We start from the raw sequence: 25,614 nt of genomic DNA, 5'->3' as shown, positions 1-25,614 counted from the left end.
TCTTCATCTATGTTGGGGAATAAGTAAGGATTTAAGTGATGCAATGCACTCATTGCACTGTGTAAGTAATGTACTTTAAAGGTCAGCATGGTCTCCCTGGTAAACTCTACCAGCCTGCAAATTATAAAGTCTTTGTTTACATTCATTTAACTATGTGGTTGAGAAATCAGAAAATATGCACATGCAAAATAATAATAAAATCAAGCATAGTACTTTAAAACAATTTAATAATTGTTGGGTCACCGAAAGTTACAAGTTTTATACATGTATATGTCTTAAGACACATAACAAATTATTGTTTCGTGTTACAAGATTTGCAGACATTACATTAGTCAAAACAAAGACCTAAAAACTGTAAAGTTTACACACTGGCCCTTGGATAAGCCGACCCCCCCCCCCCTTCTTCCAGGCCTTTGTTTATTCTTAAATTATTCGGCTTATATGCGAGTATGTACGGTACACATTTGCTGTTGATACAATAAATAAAGTTTATACCCCATACCTATGTTATGAAATCTGACATTGTGTACATTATAATCAGCTTGATATGAATATCTTTTCAGTGACAGCTGGTTTTCAACTAACCAAAGACAATGTCCAACAAGGAGTCCATTATGACCGTGTGTGTGTGTGATTATGATTTGTAATGCAGCTTTAACAATAGTTCAGCCATATGACTACGATGTCTGCAGTATGGCAGTTTATAGTGATGTCTAGCACTGGGGCAATATGCCGTGGACATGTAGCATGATGTCTCACTCAGTCACATTATCCTAAGACCAGGCCGACCAGTCCTAATACTAACCACTTTATGCTGAGCGCCTAGCAAGGCGGCTGTTAGTACCATTTTTGTAAGTCTTTGGCATGACTCGGCTGGGGTTCGAACCCACAAACACCCGCTTCCAAGGTGGACGCTCTAACCACTAGGCCACGGTTTGTTGTCAGTCCGTTATGAGAACAACGAAGTCAGCAACCAAGCTTTACTTCTTATAGCAAGGGCATTTATCCGTTTTCACAGTAAAGCATAACGTGTATTCAGTACATCACCTATTATGAATAATTTGGACATAAACTGTCTTGCACACAATGAAATTAAATCTTAGCTGGCAGTCAATAACAGTGCTTTACTGCCTGTAATAAACTGGTTAAGAAACTAGCTTAAAAGCATGAAGTGCTGTTTTTGATTTTTCACTGGCATAACAAAATGTTAGCTGCCAAATCACACAGCTTACTCTATGACATCTGGATATTGTTTGCTTTGTGATGTTGCCAATGACAGCTTATACCACAATACACTCAACAACAAAAATTAAACTTTTTAATCTGTTAAATTAAATCTGACAAAATACACACACATATATGCTTGCAGAAACAGCTTTATAAGAATTATTGGTTCTCAAGCACTGGTGATGAATCCAGAAGTCTCCACACTGATCACAACCAATCAGTACATATCAAGATTTATAATATTCAGTCCACAAATATTCAAAACATCTTAAAGTTTTGTATTGTTCGAAAATTATCAGTGTTATAAAGGAAATAGCAAATGTGCATTAGACACTATCTGAAAAGATACTGTAAAAATGAAAATTGATATCAATATTAGTTCATGGAACTGACATATTCTCATTAAGCATCCTGAATTCTGTACGCACACAGTTACTGAAATTTGACAATTCCGTTGTCAGATACTAGGACAGAGCATATGATGGTAGCTGAATGACCTATTCCACCTGAGGATTCACAACATCAGCTTCTTCCTCCTAGTGGCCCTGACAGGTAACTGCTCAACTGGATCTTTCTCCAGGTGGATATGATGGGAGAAAGAGCTGGTTGCTCCATCTTTCCATTCTCTTTCACCATGTTACCCTGACATGTGGCAGCCTCATTATCATTCATGAACACTATAAATAAATACAACAGCTGATTGGCAATCTACTAGTTAAACAAAATAATACATTCTTAGACTTTGATAACTTATGAGCCATAACTGGAAGTAATTATGGATTACTTTAATATAAAAATACAGTAAAAGTCAATACCCCAGACCTGCCAGCACTGACAAGTCCGTCTAAGTAAGGCAGTAGATTTTTCCTTAAGTTTGAACAGTTTTCAGTACGGTGTAAAACAGTATCAAAAGCTGTTATTGTAAAGCTCAAAAACAGAATTAAAAATTAAGTATTTGAATCATGCAGCGAAAAGAAACATTATGTTCAACTGAAAAGTTTGTAAAGTAAACAGAGTAGTTGCTACTTGTACAGTTGCACTTACGCAAGTTCCAAACCCTATGCAGCTCAATGGCTTGTGACTATCTCGCAACCTGACCTAATTCTTATCTTTTTCAATTTCACATGATGATGGCAACCACATCTCTTGCCACAAGTGAAACTCAAATTGACATGTGATGTCCAATCAACGTAATTGTGTCCATTTCAGATTTTTATTCACAAAAATCTGAATAATCCTTTTTATTCTTTGGTGATGACAATTAACACTTTTCAAGAGGCTTATTTTCCCTTTTGTCTTAAACATTCATCTCTTTTAAAAATAAATTCTAAAATCAACAGTTTGATCATGACGACGCAGTTTAAAGCATCTGTAAAGTTAGTCAGGTTCGCTGAAAATTTGTACTAATTATAATATGAAACCCGGATCCAAATCAAACACAGATGAATAAATGTTCCGGAATTTTTGGCACTGATCATTTGCCATAGTGCTTGCTTGTATGGCCTAAATCTGTATTTTAAGGGTCATGTTTATAAGACTAACGACAAAATCGTAAGGGCTGGAAGGTGTGATACCCTACATGTAATTTAAATATGTTGTAAACTTTAAAGGAAATGGCTAAAGCGGACTGGTCATCACTAACCTGACTGATATTGCCATAGTAACAAGCAACACCTTTAAATGCATGGAATGCTTTCAATAAATGCTTTTGATTGAAATTTTTATGTAAACAATTATTTTCTGATAAAGTTGCATAATGGTCTTTCTATTTTTCCTAATGGTGGCGTCAGTAATATAAATGTGAAGGAACTTAAAGATTTAATAAATTCATAACATACATACAGACAGGATCCATTAAGTTATTTGGGAAAACGCTTCACCTACCACTAGTATATATAATAATTTGTATGATCGAGACACAAAATATATAGAAAATTATGTAATATATATTCAGCTGTTCCTATAATATGAATACCTGCATATCACACCAAATTTTAATTATAAATTCTTTATTAAACCATCATCCTGATGCTGGCCTTAATTGACTTTCTTTCTTGCACTTTGTACTCTGGTGTATACATGTATTTTATTTTAAGCTGCCAGCATCTTTTGTATTTTTATTGTTCATCGTCTGAACTTTTTAAACATGCTGCAACACGTTAGCAAATCTAAGAACTGAAGTATTGGCATGCCAACATTCGAACAGTACTTTGAAATAAACTGCTCTTGTAAGTATTAACAGTAAATGCAAATAATACACTAGAAGACTTTGCTATTCTGAGTACCACGCATCTCTTAAACTTAATATTTTTAAAAAAACATATACAAGGTTAACAATTAAATATTACCCTAGCCTTGATACTGCAATTGGCCATATGGCACAGCCAACTGATTATGCTTTGAATATATATTTCCACTTAAATAAATATAATTTATTTGAATCTTGTAAAGATTTCTGGCTTGGAAACATCAAATATCATGCAGCTATGTTTTTTCCTACATACTTATTAATCCATTAGCAAAACTGAGAAATAAGTCTCGATAGGTTTTCTAAATTTTCTAAATTTAAAGTTACATTAACCCACTGAGTACTGAGACCTCGGGATATGTCCACTAATCAACACAACTAGGTAGACACATACATGTATATACCAATCTGATGAAAATTCTTAAGTTTTATCATGCACATGCAATCTTATGTCATTGGAACTAACATGAATTCATTCATGATATCAATTTTAAATCTGATATTGTGCGAGCTAAGGAGACACGAATATCTCTATTATATAGATACACTTTTGACATTGTTTTCTCAGTACAATATACAAATTCAATGAAGAGTGTACAGTTAAGTCGAATTACTACTCTTGTGGGTTTAGTACCATTTTTCAGCACATGATATGCTATACATGACAACCAGTATTTACTGATTATTATTTGTTATTATGAATCACAAACTACTGAAACTTAATTTGTACATAAATACAATGTTAAATTAAGCTTTCTCATCATAACTACTTGGTTAGTACTGTCTCCAGAGATGTAATTTGATCAAAATTTACTCACTTAATTTTCAAAAGTCCCTTCTGAACTTGAAACAGGAGACAAGCACTATTTATCATGGACTTGAATACATATCTTTCAGTAACAGGATAAAATATAAACTTTAGACAATTATTATAAAAACTCATCATCTTTAGGCAAATTATCTGACAGAAACCACTCGATTTTATAAACTCAAAGCTGCTTGTGATGAAAAATTTCAATATCTGTAGCTATTTCAACTTTGAGCTATGAATTATAAAGATATTTGTTTATACCCGGTTCTTAAGGTGGCAACTATTTAACAAAAAAATCAACAGGATGATTATGACAACTTTTGTAATGCATACGGACTGGACAAAAGTACATTTCTATATTTAATGGGTCTATTCAACATGAAGACAAAATTCAATTGGATAATAGCTGTCAATCATTGGCTTTAGTAAATTAAGACATTATACATACTTCTGAATAGATAAATACTGCTTGGATATGAATGGTTAAGTGAATTTTAATAAAAATTAAAATATTGCCTTTCTCTTGTAAAAGTTTAAAATTTATCACTATATCAGAAATTTATCTGTAAATGAAAACAATAAAATAATACAACAGAAAAATATTTCCATTATTAAAGAAACAGTCTTATTCTGACTGTAGCTTGTTAATCATGCTTGTGTTGGCATTCAAAATCAACTAATACTAAGGAACAAGAAATACAAGAAAAAAGTATACAAACATAGTGTATTAATTTCTGCATTGTTCTAAAAATGACTTTAGAACCATTCGCATCTCTCAACGCTAAGTCACTTATTCACTAGAAACAGCAACATGTTTCTTTGAAATACACTATAACAACATATTGACCTAATGTATATGCATACTGTAAACACATAGCACGATAACTGTAGTAGACAAATAACAGCCAATACCATTACACGATAACTGTAATAGATAAATCACAGACAATATCATTACATGATAACTGTAATAGATAAATCACAGCCAAATCATTACAGCCTGCTAACTACAGCCATTGATAATGAAACATAACATTTATTCTTGCATGTAGGCAAAATAAAATGCATTTTTCAAACAATTCCTAAAAAAGTCTAGAAATTCAAGAAGGGTCAAAGTTTGATATCTATGTTTGCAATATGACAATGTACACATTTAAATAAAAAAGTTTATTGCATCTTTTTCTCGTAAAACAAAACAAATTAGGCTCTAATGATATGGTGATGCAAAACAAATTGCTCTCACCTACAGAACAACAGGAAATTTCTGAAGTAAGAGGACGATACATCTACAATGAAATTTTAAACATTGAAATCTATCTTTAACATGTGCTTGACTGATGGGTACAAATGAGAAAGGCAAATAAATGAAGGAATTCTTGAACAAAACAATGGTGGCAATGCAATAGGAAAATCAGTATTACCTTGGGTATCGCTGTTTGGAGAGGAAAAGTGAATATCTTTTGGCCACCATGAAGGTTGATTTTCTGGCCTATATGCTGCTTTTCCTGTAACAATTTAAGACAAAAACATTACCATAAAACAAAAAAGAAATTTACAAATCATAATACATGCATTTTGTTTGTGGGTACTCAATTAACATAAACTTTCATGTACATAAAAATCACCATGATGACTTTTTTTAAAGGCAGTGCTACAAAAATCTCATAGTCCGACGCCTGGGTCCCCTCTACTATCAGATCAGGCCTGTCCAGTATTATAAAAGAGGTGCACATTTGGGTTGTAATCAAATTTGTCAAAGAAAAATTTGAATTGATGATATGCAGAAATGTATTTTCAAGATGCTGACATACCTGCCACAAAGATTAAAATCAGATCGCTGCTGTCCTATGTGAAGTGTAGATCTGATTTTAATCAAATTGTTACTTGACATGTCATGCTAAAACATGATTTTTTGTCCCAAACCCCAACACTGATTTGTTTCGAGAAAACAATTTTCAGTAATCTTTGGAAATAAAATAAGGAAAATAACTACAACTCTCAGTAGATGCCCATTACAAGTAGCATATAAAACAGTAAACAGTCACAATTGGAGCTGATGTAAAACTATCATTTGGGCAGTTTAAAAGCGGTAATTAAAAGGCTGAGAGGTCAGGTTATACACCACCATTTCATATATTACTTAACAGGTTGACAATAGCTTGTGAGATGTGTTTGAACACTGCAGTGGGTGAGACCATTGTGCGATCTGCATAGGTATGCTCATTGCTCAGGACATGGAACAACGCAATAGGTAAATCAATGAGATGCTAGATGCATGTGATATAAAAAAGGTAATGTGTATCATGCCTTAAATGAAAATGTTTAAGCCATATATATTACAGGTTCTTGATATGTTTGTGAATAGTTGCAAATTTGAAGCCAGATTGTAATGCACAAATAACATGCAAAGCATGATCATTTCAACTGTCAGAATAATATTCAAGTGTGATTCATATCTAAAATTGATTTAAAAAGAAATTAGTTATCTATAGTATCAGCAAAGCCAAACAAAAATAAATTTAAGAACTTGCAGATGGAGTTTTAGCTTGTGAAACATGCTATTAAAAAATAAGGCAGGAGAGTAACAATGACTTCTTTGCTCATAATTTACACAATATATTTACATATATCAACTTGATTCTGACCATGATTGTCTAAGAGACACCAAAAGAGAAGTTTGAACACCAGGACAATCCAGTCTCTAGTGAATGTAGCGGGGAACACTAGCTACATCTGCATTACATTCAAAACCCCTACAAACTGCAGCAATTACAATTTTGTGTAACAAATAATATTAAAATAAGGGGAAATATTGGGTATATGGAAATTGGAGTTCAGGCTTGTTGAACGTCGGTCAGGGCTTGTGATTTTTTAAGTCTCTAGCCTTGGGTCTTGTCCAAATTTGTTTTCTTTGAGCATTGCAGGGTTGATTATAATCAATTTTTGTCGCCTTTTCCCCTGCAAAAATGTCAATATGTCACCAGCTAATGATATGCATATTTGTCATTAATAACTTCTGAATGACAGAAAAAATACGTTCTTATTGCCAAAAAGAGGACAAATTGCACACATAAAGCACATCTATGCTGTGCACATCTGGGCTTTCCCTCTATTCTTTGATCACCACACAAATTTATTCCAGGACTTAGAAATACAATTCCTTATACTCACCATAAATTCCATTTCTTCTAAGTATTGCTGGTAGTAAGAACACAAGCATATCCCAAGTGTACATTGATGACTCTGCATATGGCGATGCAAGAGGCTCCTCCTCAGTTTCTCTTGCAACAGCTATGAACATATATTTAAAACGTTTGATAAGTGCTGTACCAGACACTTCTTAAGGATTGAAATACTATTAACATGACATAACAAAAGGAACATTAAAGCACTGTAAACATGTTCAGCATCGATCTTTTAACTCGGCTTTGACAATAACCATTAACATTAAAAAAGTATGAAACTTTCAACCTACCGATTACAACAATAGTTATATCTCCATGAAGGATTAAATGGCAGTCACGTCTAGTGCAGGGCAATCAAGTTTCTAAAATTATTTTGAAGAAAACTAAATTGCAACCAACAGATAAAACATCATTTTCATAATTTTCTTTTATCTTTAAAGTAACTGTGCATGGTAAAAATATGTATGATTGCTAACCATTTCGTTGACTAAGCATGTACAGCCGACCCAAAGCAACCTCCTTGAATTTGTCCAATATGGTTTGGCTATGAACAAATGCACTCATCTGATCAGGTGCTGAAATAAAATGTATCAACAATTTAAAACAAAACAATAATGATTATATAAATCTCAAGCTAGATTTTGTATTAAAGTACTTTCTGCATCATTACTAAATTGAAAACAATGCCTCGCATCTTGTATTTTAAATCAAAGCCTAATAAATGTTATTGACCTTTATAGACCTGCCAGCACTGAAAAAATTAAATCAGGAATTTGCCCCCAAATCACAATTAAAAATCAGGAGACGGGGTAAAAAATGAGGGGGTACAATAGTAAGGTGTACATTTCATGACAAAGATGTTTACTTGTGTCATTTCAGTCTATTGTATGTTGCAGATTTACATTTCTGCAAAAGATTTTCATTTATTTGTCTTTTGGGGACAAATTTGCTAACAGGAATAGCTTTCAGTGTTGATGCTGACAGGCTGGCTCTTTGGCTGGTTCTGTTTTCTTCTGACCATTGAGAATGCTCCGTCAGCATTGCCGTATCTGTGCGGTGTTGCAAGTATTGATAGCATTACTGCCCCAAGAGTTGAAAACAACAGTTGGCCAGATTCATCCTTTCTTTCCCTGAGAGCAACCCACTAAAATATGACTTATTCATTCATGCGAGTATTGCAGATGTGTCTAAACAATCTGTAGTATCGTTTAAGGACCTGGCCTTTTTCTCCAACCGAATGGAAGAATCAATACTGATGATCTGCACTGATAATTTTAGTTTTACCAAATGTACATATTTGCAGAATTGAATGTGGAAAGAGCCAATCGTCAGTGGCAGAATGCATGATAGGCCCGGCAAGTTGATGGACGAATGAAAACAAACTGCTTCTCCCAAGCACTCCTATAGTTTTATCCGATTTCTTTTTTTTCTTGGCTGGTAAAAAGTCATCAGTTACTTCCTTTCCATCTTTTTTTCACTCCTTGCTGCGAAATGTATCCATTATCCGATTTGCTGATGGGATCAGATAAAGAGAACCATCTCTTTGTGAGAAAAGCTCTTTGCATTGGCGGATGAAAACCGAAATCAAGCCAGATATGGTAAAGTACCAAGAAATATGCCAGACCAAGAAAAGCCAGAAAAAGAAACAGGAAAATGAAGGTTTTGTATCAACAAATAAATTTTAATTTCTTTCTCAGGGAGTTGAAAAATCAGGATTTCATCTTACAAATCGTGGACTTAGGAGATAAGTCCATAAATCAGAATTTTCTTGATTTTTTCAGTATGTTTGGCAGGTCTGCTTTATATAAAATAACTTTTTGACAATTTATTATAACAAAAATATTTAATAAACGGTTTATAAAGCGATGTGCAAACTCAACAGTTACAGTTAAGTTGATAAAAAATCAAGAACTGGTAACCTACATTTGATAAACTAGGCAAAATGGATGAGATATGTACTAAAATTAAAATAAAATGGGATATCATTCATTAGGACCATTTTCAAATGCTAACTGCATAACAATCCAAATAAACAGACAAATTTACCATAGGAATAGTCTCTCTATGATGCTGCCAATCATTAGTCTTTCAAAAGTTTCAGCTTCCACGGGATACCTTGAAGGTGTGATAATGTTTTGTACAATTCTTTATTGGAAGATTTACTTATGTTTACCTTTTTCTCAGTTATTGTAGTTTTATCTACCATCCGGTACAGTAGTTATGACTAAAATTATTTTTACTGGGTTAGAAAATGTCATCAGTTGTTCTGTATCTATATTTTTGTGAAACTTTACAGATTTTACCAATGATAAATGGAGCTACATATGTAAATAGAACCTCTAAACATTTTACTTGCAGTCAAATATGAAAACAGAACAGGAGTTGATGTTAAGGAAAAGTGTTAAATTATTCTTAACCTCGCAATCCAGAAATATGGGACATATGCTTAGTATATGACTATTTTCTGTTCCAATGCTTGCTGTATATGGTATTAGGAAAATGGGAAAATAGTCAGAACATGGCAACCAGTGCAACAAAAAATCAATGCATGATGGATTGTGTTTCTATGCATAAAAACAACAATTGATCATATGGAGATTAAATGATTGCTTTCTGCACCTATATTTGATTTATGGTAATGACACACATTCTAGGTGTCTACTTTATGTAAACCCTGCAAGAACACATCCTGGCTAAAACTCTAACTCATGGGCATGAAAGTAATTCACTTAAGAAAAGCCCAAGAAATATATTTAAGAGCAGTTTTATTGAATAAAGGTGTTTATTAATAGTGAATATTTTGACAGAAATGGCTTATTAAGGAGGGATGCCTACAAAATGCATGAAACAAAAATCATATTTACATTCCACTCTATCTCCTCGCAAAACCATCATGAAAAATTTGGTGGCTGTTCAGATTCTTTGAACCATGCATCAGCCTAGGAAATGAAAAAAAAAAAGAAATAGGAGATCAGATAAAAGCATTTCTTATTGCAATTTCATTGGCATCATTTATTATTACAATTCATCTTCTGAAACACTTACAATGAATTACAAAAATCCTCTTTCAAAAGTCTACAAAATGCTCTCAGACAGCTCCGGTGGCCAAGTGGTTAGAGCGTCTGCCCAGGATGGGTGAGGTCGTGGGTTCAAATCGCCGTCGTGTTATATAAAAACTTCTAAAAATGGTACTAATAGCTGCCTCGCTAGGCACTCAACATTAAGAGTTAGTGTTAGGACTAGTCGGCCTGGTTTAAGAATAACATGACTGGGTGGGACTTCATGCTACATGTCTGCGTTGTGATGTTCCAGTGCTAGACATCACATTAAAATGCCATACTGCAGACATCGAAGTGATATGGCTGGAAAATTGTTAAAAGCTATGTTAAAAATCTAAATCACACACAAAATGCTTTCAAAGCCATATGCAACAAAAGCTTAATATAACTGGACCAAACGTACTTCCTTGCTGATGTATTTACCATATATCCTTGGACACAACAAAATAAATTATTTTATTCCTGTCCCAGAACATATGGTGAAATTTTGTCAACTAGGTCATATAGCCCCAGAATTAAGAAACAAAATAAATTTGTGTTGAATTTTTCGCCTGCCCTACCCACCACATGTTACAACAAAATAGATACACAAATTCATATTCAATAAGAAAATTAAAGAAACTTACCTTGTACTGTTAAAATGTATTATTCATCAACGATTTTTTAAAGACAAAATATGTCCAGGAACTCTGGTCATGTAATTTATGCACCCATACCATAAAGTATATAGCTTTAGAGAATATAAAATCATTTGATAAGTTCGTTAAGGACAGAAGAGAAAAAGCTGACAATTTGATCAAAAACATTGATGAAACAACAGTGTACTTTGATCATATTCACACAAAACGGTGGATCATATGTGTGTATGGGGTGCATAGGAAGGGTTTTGTTGATGAGAGGCAGATGGCATTCAGAATATAAATTGATTACACCTTTAGTTTGATTTTGTCCAGATATGGTGACGTACTTGAACAATGATATTACCTTATGTACTTCTCGGGTGTTAAATAATGACCTTTCAAAGGAATATTGTTGTAACAGGATCCAAATATAGTGAATAACTGTCATATAAATGCACTTTTATACAATTTTTAAAATAATTACACTCACCTACATGACCAGTACGACTTTTACTATAATTGAAAATACAATAATAAAATGGCAGCGACGGTGCAAAGAAATACATATCCTTTCACCAACAGATCCCACTGTCTCCTCAATTGTTTCTTCTTACTTTTTTTTTTAATTTCCTGCAAAAAGTGTGACGCATTAAAAATGTGTGTGAAATTCACTGTGCAGTAGTCTAACAATGCAATACTTATCATTGACCTGGAACCATATCATAAGCACACACAGACATGGAACCATTCCATAAGCACTATCAGACTTCAGTCTGGAAAATAGTCCTTATAATTAACACTGAAATAAATCAAAATATTTGACAAATCATACCACACTGATAAAATACCTCTGTTGACAATGGCTGACCCATAATGTCTGAATTATCCATCAATGTATGATGCACTGTCTCAGGGTCACATTTCTCAGAGGTGATAATCAATGCTGTCCATTCATCTTAGAATTTATAATAATAGTATTGAATACTCTCTAGCCCAAAATAAAATCCATATAAAATTATGAAACTGTAGTAAAGTTCTTTTCTCCACTACTAAATATACCATGATATTTCCATGACAACCATAGCAATTTATGTAAATACATCAACAATGTTATTGGTTAATGAATGGGAACTACAAAATAGTTATTACTGGTTAATGAATGGGACCACATCCTCATTATTACTGGTTAATGAATGGGGGCAATGGGTCATGTGCATTGTATCCAATGCCTCACTAATTCCTAATATCAGTAAAATAATCGTCCTGTCCTATACCTAACCAATTGCTAAAATCAGCAAAATATTTATACAGTCCTTTTCCTAACCAATTTCTAGCATCACCAACATAATTATAAAGCCTTACTCCTAATTCCTAAAATCACCAAAGTAATTATATTGCCCCATACCTAAGTAATTTTGAACATCAGCAAAGTAATTATACAGTTCTTTGTCTACTTCCTAACATTAGCAAAATAATCATCCTGCCCTATGCCTAAGTACTTTCAAATAGCAGCAAAATAATTATACAATGCTTTGAGATACCGAGGTTAAAGTCTATTAGTTTTAGAAATCAAGTATGTTCTAGGAGCAAGTTATTTATGAATTTGAGGAAAAACTGGCCATCATCCTGGTTGTTATTGTGTCTTAGCTTTTTATAAACAAAAGTTGTTTACTTCAAAATTACTCATTCGATATTGTAATATCAATATTAATGTAATCAAACTGTTTTCTGATGAGGGGATTTAATTTATCTATTTAAATTATTCATTAGAATTACAAAATGATCTTTGACATTAGGAACAAATTACATTCATGGAATTTATGTCAATTCATTCATGGACATTTTAGATTTTATCACTGTGATACATCAAGACTATTAGCAAATCAACACTATTCCAGGCTAATTACACATAACACATACAAGACTGGAATTCATTTGGAACATTGATGAAATGCATTCTGCATAATCTTTATTGTTGGACTTGTGATAAAACGTTTAGGACTATTTAAGATTTAATTCACAATACTGTTAGCTGCATTCTAAAGTTTCACTTTGTATTATATGGAAATAAATCATTTGTTGAATTTTACAAAACTTGATGGCATTTGTCTTTTTCTGTCACTTAGTTTAAGACCATAGACTCATACTAGGAAACAGTGCCATCACTGACATTTACCACATACTAACGTCTATGCAGTTTGTTGAATTGGAGGAGTGAAAATATAATTGTGTGATTTGATAAGAATTCTTCTCTTTTAGAATTATTTACCTTCAGCAACAACCTGTGCTGTACTTATATAATGATGTACTTTTTAACTAGTATTTACCTTTTGAAATAAATATATTTTTGCAAGTCATTATTTTTGTACGCAACTATTATGCGCAAATGATGAGACAGAAATAGTTTGCATTAATTTCCTTTCCACTGCAATATTATGATAAGAAAATATTACATTCTGATCAGTGAAAGATATAACAAAAATTAAATGGAAGTACTTCTTAATAGGAGTTAAGGATTTGCGAGGACATTGCATGTAAAAATGAGAGTAATGAAACAGGCAATTTTTCTAGTCTTTACGGTAATTTCACCCTGCCCAATTAGGACCAAGTCTCTTCGTCAATCACTACAATCAACGACTAACAAGATTACCACACATAACTACGTACCAGATTTTTGGAAATACCGTGAATCCGTCGCCAACCCCGTATAATGCGACCAGCAAAATCCGAGTCATGATACAGTAAGCATGACTTAATTTGATTTACAATGATTACGTTGATTATTGATATTGATTGCGGAATTAAATGAATCTTATTTCAATGCCGCGTCATTCTGGATGGCCTAACATATTTTTAAACGATAACAATTTTCTGATGGGAAGAAAAGATTTTTCAAATTACTCTAATAAAGATTGCCGGAAGTAAAGATCAGCTGATTATATATGCTTATACATGTACAGGAAACCTCCTGATGATTTCTAAAGACACAAAAGTCTGACATCATAAGGAGACATATTCTCGATGGGAACCGATTGCGGAGACAATGTGTGATCACCAGAGATGATATTTAATAGATGTCACAGCTTCTTATACAACATACTGGGTTTGATCAGATCGATCACTGCAGCTAGCCTTAATATGTCACATCCATCGCTGTTTATAGCTCATTGGACATGCGCAGGACAGGTCGAGTCTACTACGCCCGTACGGAAGGCGATACGAGTTACGAGAGTCCGGTTATGCATCGAATTGTGGATAAATTGTGAATAAAGTATTTTTCCCTGGTATTAGTTTCACCAAATATATCCCTTTCGTTGAAAATAATTTTCCTGTTTACACACGTTTATTGTCTTATGATGATTTAGTGTGGGCCTTTTTTTTATTATACCAAACTGTCCAATATTCTACACTTATTCCAAAACTCTTCAAAATTCCAAACCTTAGCTTTAGCTAAATTCTGAGTATGAAATATTTAAGGCCAGTGAATTTTCTATTGTGAATCGAACAAGCCGAATTAATGCTTTATATAAAGATAACCCTGCTAACCGTCGATTACATGTCGTCATCATTCTCCACCCTTTCTCTTTATTTGTATTAAAATAGAATAAGTATAGAACTAGTATGCATGTATCAGTTGTTAATTTCTATATGTAACCAACAGTGGTAAGAGCTGCAACAGCATCACATTATCAATACATTAATATTAATAGTAGTAGTTGTTGTAGTAATAGTGGTAATAGTTCAGACGTAGGAGTAGCAGCACGGTAGTGGTAGTAATAGTAGTAGCAGTAGTAAGATAGTAGCAGTAGTAAGAGTATATTGCAGTATTATAGCAGTACGGTGCTAGTATTAGTAGTTGTTGTTCTAAGGTTTAACACCATTTTTCAGCACAAGATAGGCTACATGGTGGCCAGTATAACTGGAGGAGGAAGTACCCTGGAAAACCCAGAGAAGAACCACCGACCCACGAGAAGCTACTGGCAAGCTTTCCAACGTCCCCACGCTAGCCGGGCCTTGGACTCGAACCCACGCAGACAGAAGTGAGATGGCAGTGATCCGGAACACTTAGCGCTTTAGACCACTCATCCACTCGGGGCCGCGCTAGTAGTAGTACTAATAGTAGCAATAGTTCATACTTAGGGGCATCAGTATGGTAGTAGTATTAGTAACAGCAGCAGTAAGATAGTAGTAGTAGTAACAGTATATAAGTATTATAGCAGTTCGGTACTAGTGGTAGTAGTAGCAAGAGTATATAAGTAGGAATAGCAGTAACGTAGTAGTATTAGTAGTGATGGTAGTAGTAGTAGTAGTAAACAGAATGATTGTGAGCTAGCTGGACGGCTCCAGTGGCTAGATGCCAGTGGTCGCGGGTTCGAACCCTGGCAGAATCAAACCATAGGTTTATAAAAGAAAGGTACTTAGCAGGTGCCTCTCACTAGCAGCTGCTACATGTCTGCTGCGTGATGCTAGGTATCACTTTAAACTGCCACACGGCATGATGCCCTAGTGCTAGACATCACTATAACCTGCCATACGTCTTAAATCGTTAAAGCTACGTTAAAATTCCATACCCCAAAACACACTCCCCTGAGTTACCTATCCAGGTAACCAAATTGACAAATACATAACCAATGGACTTAGGTAACTACTATTACACAGGGATACTTGCATGCCAGGACTACACATTTCCGTTATTATTTGAATTTATTTTTCAGATTTAAGCTCTCTATCAGCCATATTGTTTGCTCATGTAAACATGAAGAACAAGATATTCATGTCGTAACTAAAACCATTTGAATATCCATTGCAGTATTTGTCTGTACACGCCAATAGCTTGCTAGGTAAGGTCAACACTTAATAATATAGCTTGTTGTCATGCAATGATTGGTTGGTTTTGTGTGCGATAACAAGGCTTTGCTTGGAGACAAGTACAGTCATTACATAGACTACAGTCTGGTTAGAAAAGTTGTATTTTAATGGATTTATAGACATTCTGTAAGTATCAGCCTACCATTTACTTTTATGAAACATGAATACATTTTGAGTCAATGTATGAAAATAGAATAACGTTGTACTGAATGTGCAGAGTCCTACATTTACTCAAATCTAGGTCACAGAACACTTTCTGAGAGTTGTACAGTTGACGATACATCGGTAATTAAATTCACAGAGTTTTTAAATATTCAAAGATACTTTATTGATGATGCAGAGAGTTGTACAGTCTCAATGAGTCAGATGTTCACATATTGAATCAGTTAACTCAAACCTAGGTTATTTTATGCACGTAAAGTTGTTTATTTTTAGCGAGTGCGATTATAAGGTAAAACTATCATGTACACGTCATTTCCTGTGACTGTGAGGTCAATAGGAGTAGATGACTATTTAGTAGGAATCATTACTGGTATTTACACGGATTTCTAACCTCCACAATGATTATACTTACCAATAACACCCCATCTAAATTATTTACACATGCCACTAACTCCCATCTATAGATTTTAAACCCACCCCTAACTCTCCATGTACAATATTTACATCCACCACTATCTCCCCATTACATTACAAATTCCACTCACTACTCGTCTACATTATTTACAACTACCACTAATTAACTCATATAATTTAGCATTTACCCCTACAACTTATCTCCCCATTCACATCATTTACACCCGCTAACTCCAAATCTATAGTATTTTCCCACCTTTACCTCTCCATCTACAGTGTTTATACCCACAAGTAACCCCACACCTACATTATTAACACTAACCAATAAATCCCCAAACACAAAAGCACAATGCTTCGTCCAATCATTGTAACCATCAGCAACTCTGATATGCACAATATCACTAAGATCACACAACACCTCTGATATCACACCAAACCACTAAGATCACACAACACCTCTAAGATCACACAAAACCACTCAGATCACAGAACACCTCTAAGATCGGACACCGCCTCTAAGACCACATAAAACTACTAAGATCACACAAAACGAATAAGTTCATACAACACTTATATGATGGCACAAGACCTCTAAGATCACACGAAACTAATATGATCACACAAAATAAGTAAGATTACACAACATCTCTAAGATGCACAGGTTCATTAAGATCACACAACACTCTAAGACCGCACTACACCTCTAAGATCACACAAAAACACTAAGGTAACATTGCACCTTTAAGATCACACAACACCTCTAAGATTATATAGCACCTCTAAGATCACATACAACCACTAAGATCACACTACACCTCTAAGATCACACAAAACCACTAAGATTACACAACACCTCTAAAATGGCACAATATCACTAATATCACACAACTCTAAGATGACTAGGCAATTTAAAGATGATTACATTTTGCGTGTAAAATGAGTGTATGGAACTGCAGCTTTAATAAACTCTTTACACACTAACATGTTTATGCCATTTCATTTGCATAGATATTTCATTTTACAAGGAAGAATATATCTGTACATTAATTCATAAACTAAATATTAGTTTTGTATATTACATCGATACGGCTAGAATATTCCTGTTTGTATTTTGCAGCCCAGTCCTCGTGTTTGCATTGTGTTAGGTTGAAAACTCATTTCACTTGGAGTCATACCCTGAAGCACAATCATATATAAAGATAAAATGGCCACAGGAGGAGAGGAAAAAGTTGGGTATAGTCTTGCCAATGTTGGGACTCTGACACTAGAAAAAAACGGTAAGTGATCGATAAGTTACATAAACAAATCCAGTGGAGTTTGTCAGTGATCCATAAGTTACATATAAAAATCCAGTGGAGTTTGTTAGTGAATATTTTCATACTTTGCATGCTGATACTTGTACTACATTCATTACATGGAGGAGAATGTCAGTGTCTATTTTATACTCATTTGTGTTCTAAGGTCTGACATACCTAATGGAATGTGACAGTTAATAATTTAATATTTTCATAGTCTTTCTTAAATAAGTTTGGCATATTTATTCGAATATTTCAGTGAATATTTTGAATTTCGATCTTAGTTTCATGCTCTTTTTATCTAACGTCGGCCATACTTAATGGAATATGTCAGTAAATATTTTCATACCCTGCATACATATGCTTTTAATACATGTATTAGAAAGGAAACACAGGAAAGACCGTGTGTAATAGCAATGCAACAGTCAGTGGGAAACGTATCAGAGCTGGCTAAGCATAAATATGGAATTACTAAGTAACCTAAAAACTATAATGTAAAACCATAGGCTCAGGTTTTGGTAATTTGATATTCCGACTGGCTGCAATACAAGTCTTCATTGGTTATGCTTGTAAGCTTCCACCTTGACACCTATTGTACAGGCTTTCTGTAAGATGGTATAGTCAAATGGTTATACACAGAACTTGCAGTTAGAATTAACATTTTTATTTCGCTTTAAAGCGTCAAGTCATGTAGTGTCTCAAACAAACATACAAATATAGTATATACAAAGAACTAACCCAAAGACAGAGTCCGCGTCATAACAAATGCATTTTTTGTCTCTTATGAAAGAGATTAATAACTGACCCCACTCTTTGTTCAGTGTAGTGTGTGGCTACATAAAGTGTTTTCATATGCAATAGTAACCGACCGATAGCAATTGTGACTGCGTGGTGACAGATATGAACATACTCTTGTCACTGTTGGCAGGTAATCTTACCACCGCAATGCTAGGTTTTGTTTTTACCGAGCTTAAAGAATTATTTACCTTTATGTATAGCGCCAAAATGTCTGCCCTGTGGAGAGGTATTCGATTTTTGTAAGAAAAGGGTCAACTTTATATGCATTCTTTTTCTCGTACGGACGATGTACAGACTACTTTTCTTAATATGATCTCGATCTAGAAGCTGTTCTTGCGGAGCATAGATATTATGTACACAAAGACGACTGGTAACGATGACGACGATTTTGTTGATGATAGAGCATCCCCAGACAGATGTGTTGTTTGTCTCTGGCACAAAGTATATTCAAGAAAACAATGTTCCTTTTAATACAGATTTTATGCATGCGCTTTTTTAAAAGAATGGAAATTAGACGTCACAAGAATAAAACTTTGTGTACGTATTTCACCTGACGAACATCTAAACCGAAGCGTTTCATTTTGTTCATATTTGAGTAGAATTACGTTGAGGAATAATGTAGCCTTCTAGTTAAATTCTCCAAGAACATATTTTGCAAGATCATGCGTAAAATAAATCCTGTCATCCAAATCCCGTATAATTCAGTCTATAGTCAACTTTGTTTTCATAAATCTCAAATATTTATGTTAATAATATTTATTTATCACGAGCACGTGTCCTCAAGAATGCAACACAAGAATGCATTGATCGTGTAATCATATGAGGTGCCGTTTTATTATTGTATGTTGTATAATGCATTCGGTGTATAATATACGTAGTCTCGTGTATGAAAGCATAACTTCAAATTCATTACATTATTATTACTTTCAGTTTATTGTTTTATAAAATTAAATGCATGATATATTAAATTTGTCTAATGAATGATTTACATTCCGTCAGAACTGATTGAAGTGTGTTGGATATAGGCGATAGTTCCCAATATTAAAAAGAGAATTCAAGTGTGTAAAGCGGGGAGGGTATGAATGTTTTCTGGTGGTGACTTTTGCTGGGTTTTCCTTATAATTTTGGCTTTTCGTTATCTAGGGGTTGACTGCCCTCGATGTTATTGCCCGGTTCGAGTAAATGTAAATATAAGTGGTGAAACTTTTAGGTGAAATAGATAGAGATCTGAGCAGATATATGTAACAAACCAACAGAAGCCCCCGTACATGTAGACAAATTAATCAATTACATAAAACAACTGTGAAAATTCATTACATTAGGAATACACTCTGCTTTTAGAAATAAAACTTTCCCCGAATTACAACAAAACGAAAATAGGTTTAAATAAAATAGCCGATCTGTTTACTGATAGATTTAGTTCATCATAGGAGCGAGTGAACAATCGAAGTCAACGTCTTGTACGATTGCATAACCTGCTAGTCCCCAGTCTGTTCTGTTTCCACTGTAGTTGTTCAGAACCTTGGATCTCAGGATGATACTTTCCACCATCCGTCTCAGGATACTCGCAGAATACGTTGAGAGATTAATACGATGCAGGATTGCGTCACAGGATTATACGTCTCACTGCATTTCTCTCTATACTTCTCAGTATAAATCTCAGGGTAACGTCACATCATACGTCCCAGGAGCTATTTTCTCCCTTTGCTTTCAGCGTTCCTCCCTCTAATCGCCAAATTATTTCGTCGGTTCCTTTCGACAACAGTCCCCTTTTAACAGTTCTTTTTTACGGGGAATATCTCGCAAATCCCCGGAGCCTAATCTTGGGTTTCCTCTTACAGGAAAAGCTTACACTGATTAAGATTCGATGCAGTCGATATTAAAACCTATGAAATTTTGAGTGGGAAACACGCCCCTTAGCTAACGTAACCAATCAGAATTAAATATTTCTGCCGCCCTTTTTACCAGAGGCGCCAAAGTTGGGCACCTTGACCTGGTAGTTTGAGTTACAGAGTTTCTGCGATGCCTCAACTTTGACAACTTTTCCATGAAAATGAAGTTTACCGTGTCCCTAATAGTCCGTCTGGCTGCTGTATAAACAAATGCTTAATTAGGAACAAAATTATCCCTCTAAAGGACATTACCGAATACGGTAGTATGGCGATATGATACGCGCTTGTCTCCATAAATCTAATTAATGGTTATGTGGTCTCAACTACTGTATTCTTGTTAGGTCGCCAGAAATTTGCCCCTTCGCAACGTGGGAAGAAAAAACTCACAACTAAAACTTAAATTTAGAAATTTTCTGTACACTAATTACTTAAGATTATATTTTCGTCAAATATTAACTACAAGTACAGTTAACAGATATAATAAAATCAAATGATATCACAAGATAAATATAATATCATCAAATAAAGAAAAAAGAAAGTAAAATGGCGCCTCATATTGCCAGGTCTAATAATGTTCGATGACCAATACGCATTTAACACCATAACCCCCAGCCAGTTCGATGTCGGTTGGACTACAGAGTCTGACGTTTTATCATCAGGACGTCAGACTCCTGTAGTTGTATCATATCACACACACACACACACGTGTGTGTAAGTTATTGGTTTATTAAATTGTGATCCGCCCATGGCATTTAAAAACATTGTTTCGAATCTACGTCATCAATTCTATAGATCAGTCAATGATTTTCACTGATTAATCACTAGCGACGTAAGGAAATAGCGATACAAATATTAAGAATTCCCGCTCCCCCCTCCCACCTCTTGATGAAACCCTTGGAAAGGAAACGTACACCAAGTAGCCTACTATATATAACCTGGATCTTTGTAACGGCATGTGTACACTTTCCATGTGATTTTTATACAGTGTTCATAATATCAGTGATACAACATCGCAATAATCTGTCGAAATTATAAGGTATTTTTCTTGTTTATGGCACACACACACTGTAATCTATTTAATGCTTGTCTTTGTTGCTGTTTATTTCTTTCTTAAACCTATAATTAGGTTGTAAAACAAGATTATTTTTTAAATATCAAAATATCCGAAAGATGCCCCTCCCCAATATCTCTGTGTTGATTGGTCAGGCAGCAGACAAATTCACCAACAGAGTAACACATGGATTACCAAGAACAGAAATGCCCTTTGGTAATTATCCCTTACGATATCACGGTACCAATTGTTTTTCCATATTCCTCAATGCTAATGTTTTGTGAAATAAATATACTTTCTGTCGTACTTGGGCATGCATGTCACACACTGTCATATAGAACAATGCTAGATTGTCAATTTGACAATGACATAACCAGGTACTCCACTGCATTTAAGAGAGATAACTCTACTGGAACTAGACAGAGGTAACAGTTATCTAGTCACAACAAGCACATTTTCAGCCATGTGTACCATATTTTAAAAAAATCATAAAAAATACAAAATATGATCTAGATAGAAATTAACACAACTCACATGTTGCCAAGAGGCTCAACATTTTTTAAGCCAAACAGAAAGTACAACTCTTACATAATGCACCAATCACAGCTAGTGTTGTTCTTTAATTCTGAATGCAATGTTCCCTACACATTAAGCTACGCCCACCTGGACTTGCGCAATTGGTACCGTTATACCTTAAACCCCCCCCCCCTCTGGGCCACCGTAACACGCTATTTTTTAGACTGTGTCATGGGACGATGTCTTGTCCTATGAATGACGGTTAAGTTCAATGAAACTGACCAACGGAAACGGTAAAAAGAGCTATTGATGTAGGATAAGCCTCGTTTCCCTATTGGACACACGGTACTAATGATATGGAAAAGTGGGAACCAGTCTGGAAATGGGTGAAAATGGAGTATATTGGGTTTGGCTGACCAGGATTAGTTAATAATGTAAGTTATGTTTCAGGGAAAAGATTCTTTTTGAGAGCTTATCCTAGTTGTAAGTGAAAATGTTTAGAGACATTGTTTTATTGATGAAATTTCAGTCCTTTAACAGTCTTGATTTTGGAACACTCATTGTTAAAATTAGCACCTGACTCATTGGTGCGGAATTGAAAGCACATGTTTCAAACACATATAGGTCTAGAAAATGCCGCGGCTCATATCTGTTCTTTAATACAAAAGCTGACATCCATATAGGTTTGATCATGAGCACTCCAAAATTTTAAGTTATTGAATATTTAATATCATGTTGTTTGCATAGGTTTACTATGGGAACTGAATTAGTACAGTGAGTCCTTAAAGGAAAATTGATACATCTCTTGGTATATCAGTAATAAGGCGTACACACAATCTATCTCTGTCTCGGTCTGTCTGTCTGTCTGTTTGTCTATGTATGTATGCATGTATGTATGTATGTATTTATGTATGTATGTATGCTATTAAGCTGTTATCTTTGATGTACAAAGTAATGTATACATTGATCAATGAATGGAAACGAGGCTTGCTTTACTTACTATTGCTAATCATATTCAGACTGCTTTTATCACCTCTCTCTCTCTCTCTCTCTCTCTCTCTCTCTGCTGGTCTGTTTGTTGGTCAGTTTCATCGTCAGAGGTCCACATACATCGTAGCAAGCCACGGGTAAAAATCTGCTACGTTCCATTTTATGGATTTTTGCTTCTGTGTTTTGCAACTTTTCTCGATCGATAGATCCATCGAGAACTATTGAATGTAAACGAATGTGCGTGTAGACAAACCAAGGGTGGTGGAGTGGTTGGGAACTGACTGTAAGATTGGTATTGGTTCGTTGTCCATCTCGGTTTCTTTATTGGTGGAATATATATTTTTACTACCATAGAGAGAGAGAGAGAGAGAGAGAGAGAGAGAACGAAGAGTACAACAGTAGTATGTGTGTCACAGAGCGATAGACTGATTTAAGAGATTGTGTTTGTTTCGTAGAGTGACAGAAAAACTCTGGATTTTCACCCACCAGATAAAACATGTCCGTTACTCACTCGCTTCAACAAATTTAGTATATGCTCAAATGTATCAGTTAAAAATATGTTTCATAGACTGATAGCATATATCGTACTGTATCCATGGCAACAACCTCGGCGGTTTACAGTTTAAATTCTACTATGTTTTCTGCATATTTATACAGGAAATATCAGTAGAAATCTAATTCTCCTTCCTAATTCTAGGCAAAACAAATTAATACAAACAAAAACAATGAAGAAAAAATGTAAGCATATTAATTATATTTTGAATTTGGTTCTTCTGGTTGTTGTTCGTGCATGCCTACTGCTGCATTATTCAAGGACCGCTCCGGTGGCCTAGTGGTCAGAGCATCTGCCTCGGATGCTGGACGACGCGGGTTCGAACCCCGGCCCATTTATACCAAAGATTTATAAAAATGATGCAAACAACTGCCTCGCTAGGCGCTCAGCATTAAGAGGGTATTATTAGGACTGGTCAGCCTAGTGTCAGGATAATGTGACTGGGTTGGACATCGTGCTACATGTCTGCGGGATGATACCCCATTGCTAGACATCACTATAAACTGTCACACCGCAGACATCGTAGCGATATGACTGAAAAATTAGTAAAGCTACGCTAAAAATCCAAATCATACACACACACTTCAAGTTTAAAATATGAATATATATATATATATATATATATATATATATATATATATATATATATATATATATATATATTTCTGTTTTATTATTTTATAAATGATTTCATAAATGGAAATTCATAACTTATCAAGAGAAATAATCAAACGTGGAAACTATAATTATATGCGTAGTCATACTAACAGTATTGATATATCAAACTGCTTCACACCTACACTTTAAAAGTCAAGTTAATATTAATATATTTGATATATCTATGTATCTATCTATCCCGGCTTATTTCGATTTAGTACTTCTTTTATAATATATATCACGTAAAGCGCACCGTAGTTTTACAAACATATAGGTCAGAAAGATTTCGTATGCATAAGAAAAGAATCCGTGTCAGTTACCCTTTGTCGTGTGGATTCGGAACAGTGGCTATACCTGTTTGACAGCGTATTTACCGCAATGTAAAGCCGTAGATATTTAAACAGCTGTAAACAGATGACGTTTACATGTGCTCATTTCTCACGGGTTGCTCTACCCGAAATCGTAGCTTCCCCTTTTGTTGATCGATTTTACTATCTATTATATTGATGGAATCGGGGGATTAATATTGACAGATATATGGAGTAGCTCTTTACTGGAGACTGACAAAGAAACGAAAAAACAAATAGAATTATGTAGTGATATTTGCAGAATGCTCGGCAATATGGCAGGCAGGAAAACAAGTATCATCCATTATGTCATAAACTTCTTCAGCTGGAAATATGTTGTGTCAAAGGCTTATTTTGTATATTTTATTTTATATTTTGATTCTTTTATTATGGCGATATGACCTGTCACGAATCAAAAGAAAAAGTGTATCAGAATGTGATTTCATGCCTGGCTAAAATAAATTTGATCTAGAAGGGTCATTTGAACTTTATTTTAAAAGACAAGTTTAAATGTATATGGATGAAGATTATAATGGATTTGTTTAACGAGTCTAATCTTTGCTTGTACTATCGTTAACGGATAATGGAAAATAATGTACTTATGTATGATTTTTAAGTGTGTGTGTGTGTGTGTGTGTGTGATTAAGATCTTTAACATAGCTTAAAAGAATGTTTCAGTCATATCGCTACGATGTCTACACTGAAGTAGTTTATAGTGATGTCTAGTGCTGGGGCATAATGTTGCAGACATGTAGCATGATGTCCCACCCTGTTACATTATCCTGACACCAGGCCGACCAGTTAACACTAACCTTATAAAGCTGAGTGCCTAGCGAAGCAGCTGTTAGTACCATAGTTTTGGTAGGTTTTTGTTTTGACTCGTCCAGGGTTCGAACCCGCGAAATCCTGCATCAGATGTG

The 25,614-nt window shown here is 34.6% G+C and overlaps 1 protein-coding gene across 2 annotated transcripts; it reads right to left on the bottom strand.

Annotated features, from left to right (window-relative positions):
* Positions 1-207: 207 nt before the first annotated feature.
* Positions 208-14,317, bottom strand: LOC149789818 (uncharacterized). Of its 2 annotated transcripts, none has more exons than XM_089971814.1 (6): positions 14,251-14,317; positions 10,336-10,410; positions 7,948-8,046; positions 7,458-7,577; positions 5,708-5,791; positions 208-1,904 (listed from the first exon to the last, which is right to left on the bottom strand). In XM_089971814.1, exons 2-6 carry the CDS (start codon positions 10,364-10,366, stop codon positions 1,750-1,752), a joined length of 489 nt encoding a protein of 162 aa, XP_089827940.1. In that variant the 5' UTR covers positions 10,367-10,410; positions 14,251-14,317; the 3' UTR covers positions 208-1,749. The 2 variants fall into 2 exon arrangements, with proteins under 2 accessions (XP_089827940.1, XP_089827939.1); XM_089971813.1 differs by having other exon boundaries at positions 11,641-14,289.
* Between the last annotated feature and the right edge of the window lie 11,297 nt (positions 14,318-25,614).

This window comes from Sinohyriopsis cumingii, chromosome 10 (genome assembly GCF_028554795.1).
Source record: "Sinohyriopsis cumingii isolate HCF-2022 chromosome 10, ASM2855479v2, whole genome shotgun sequence".
Classification (NCBI taxonomy): domain Eukaryota; kingdom Metazoa; phylum Mollusca; class Bivalvia; order Unionida; family Unionidae; genus Sinohyriopsis; species Sinohyriopsis cumingii.
Note: the sequence above shows the minus strand (reverse complement) of the source record. Positions and strands in the feature narration are given on the sequence as shown.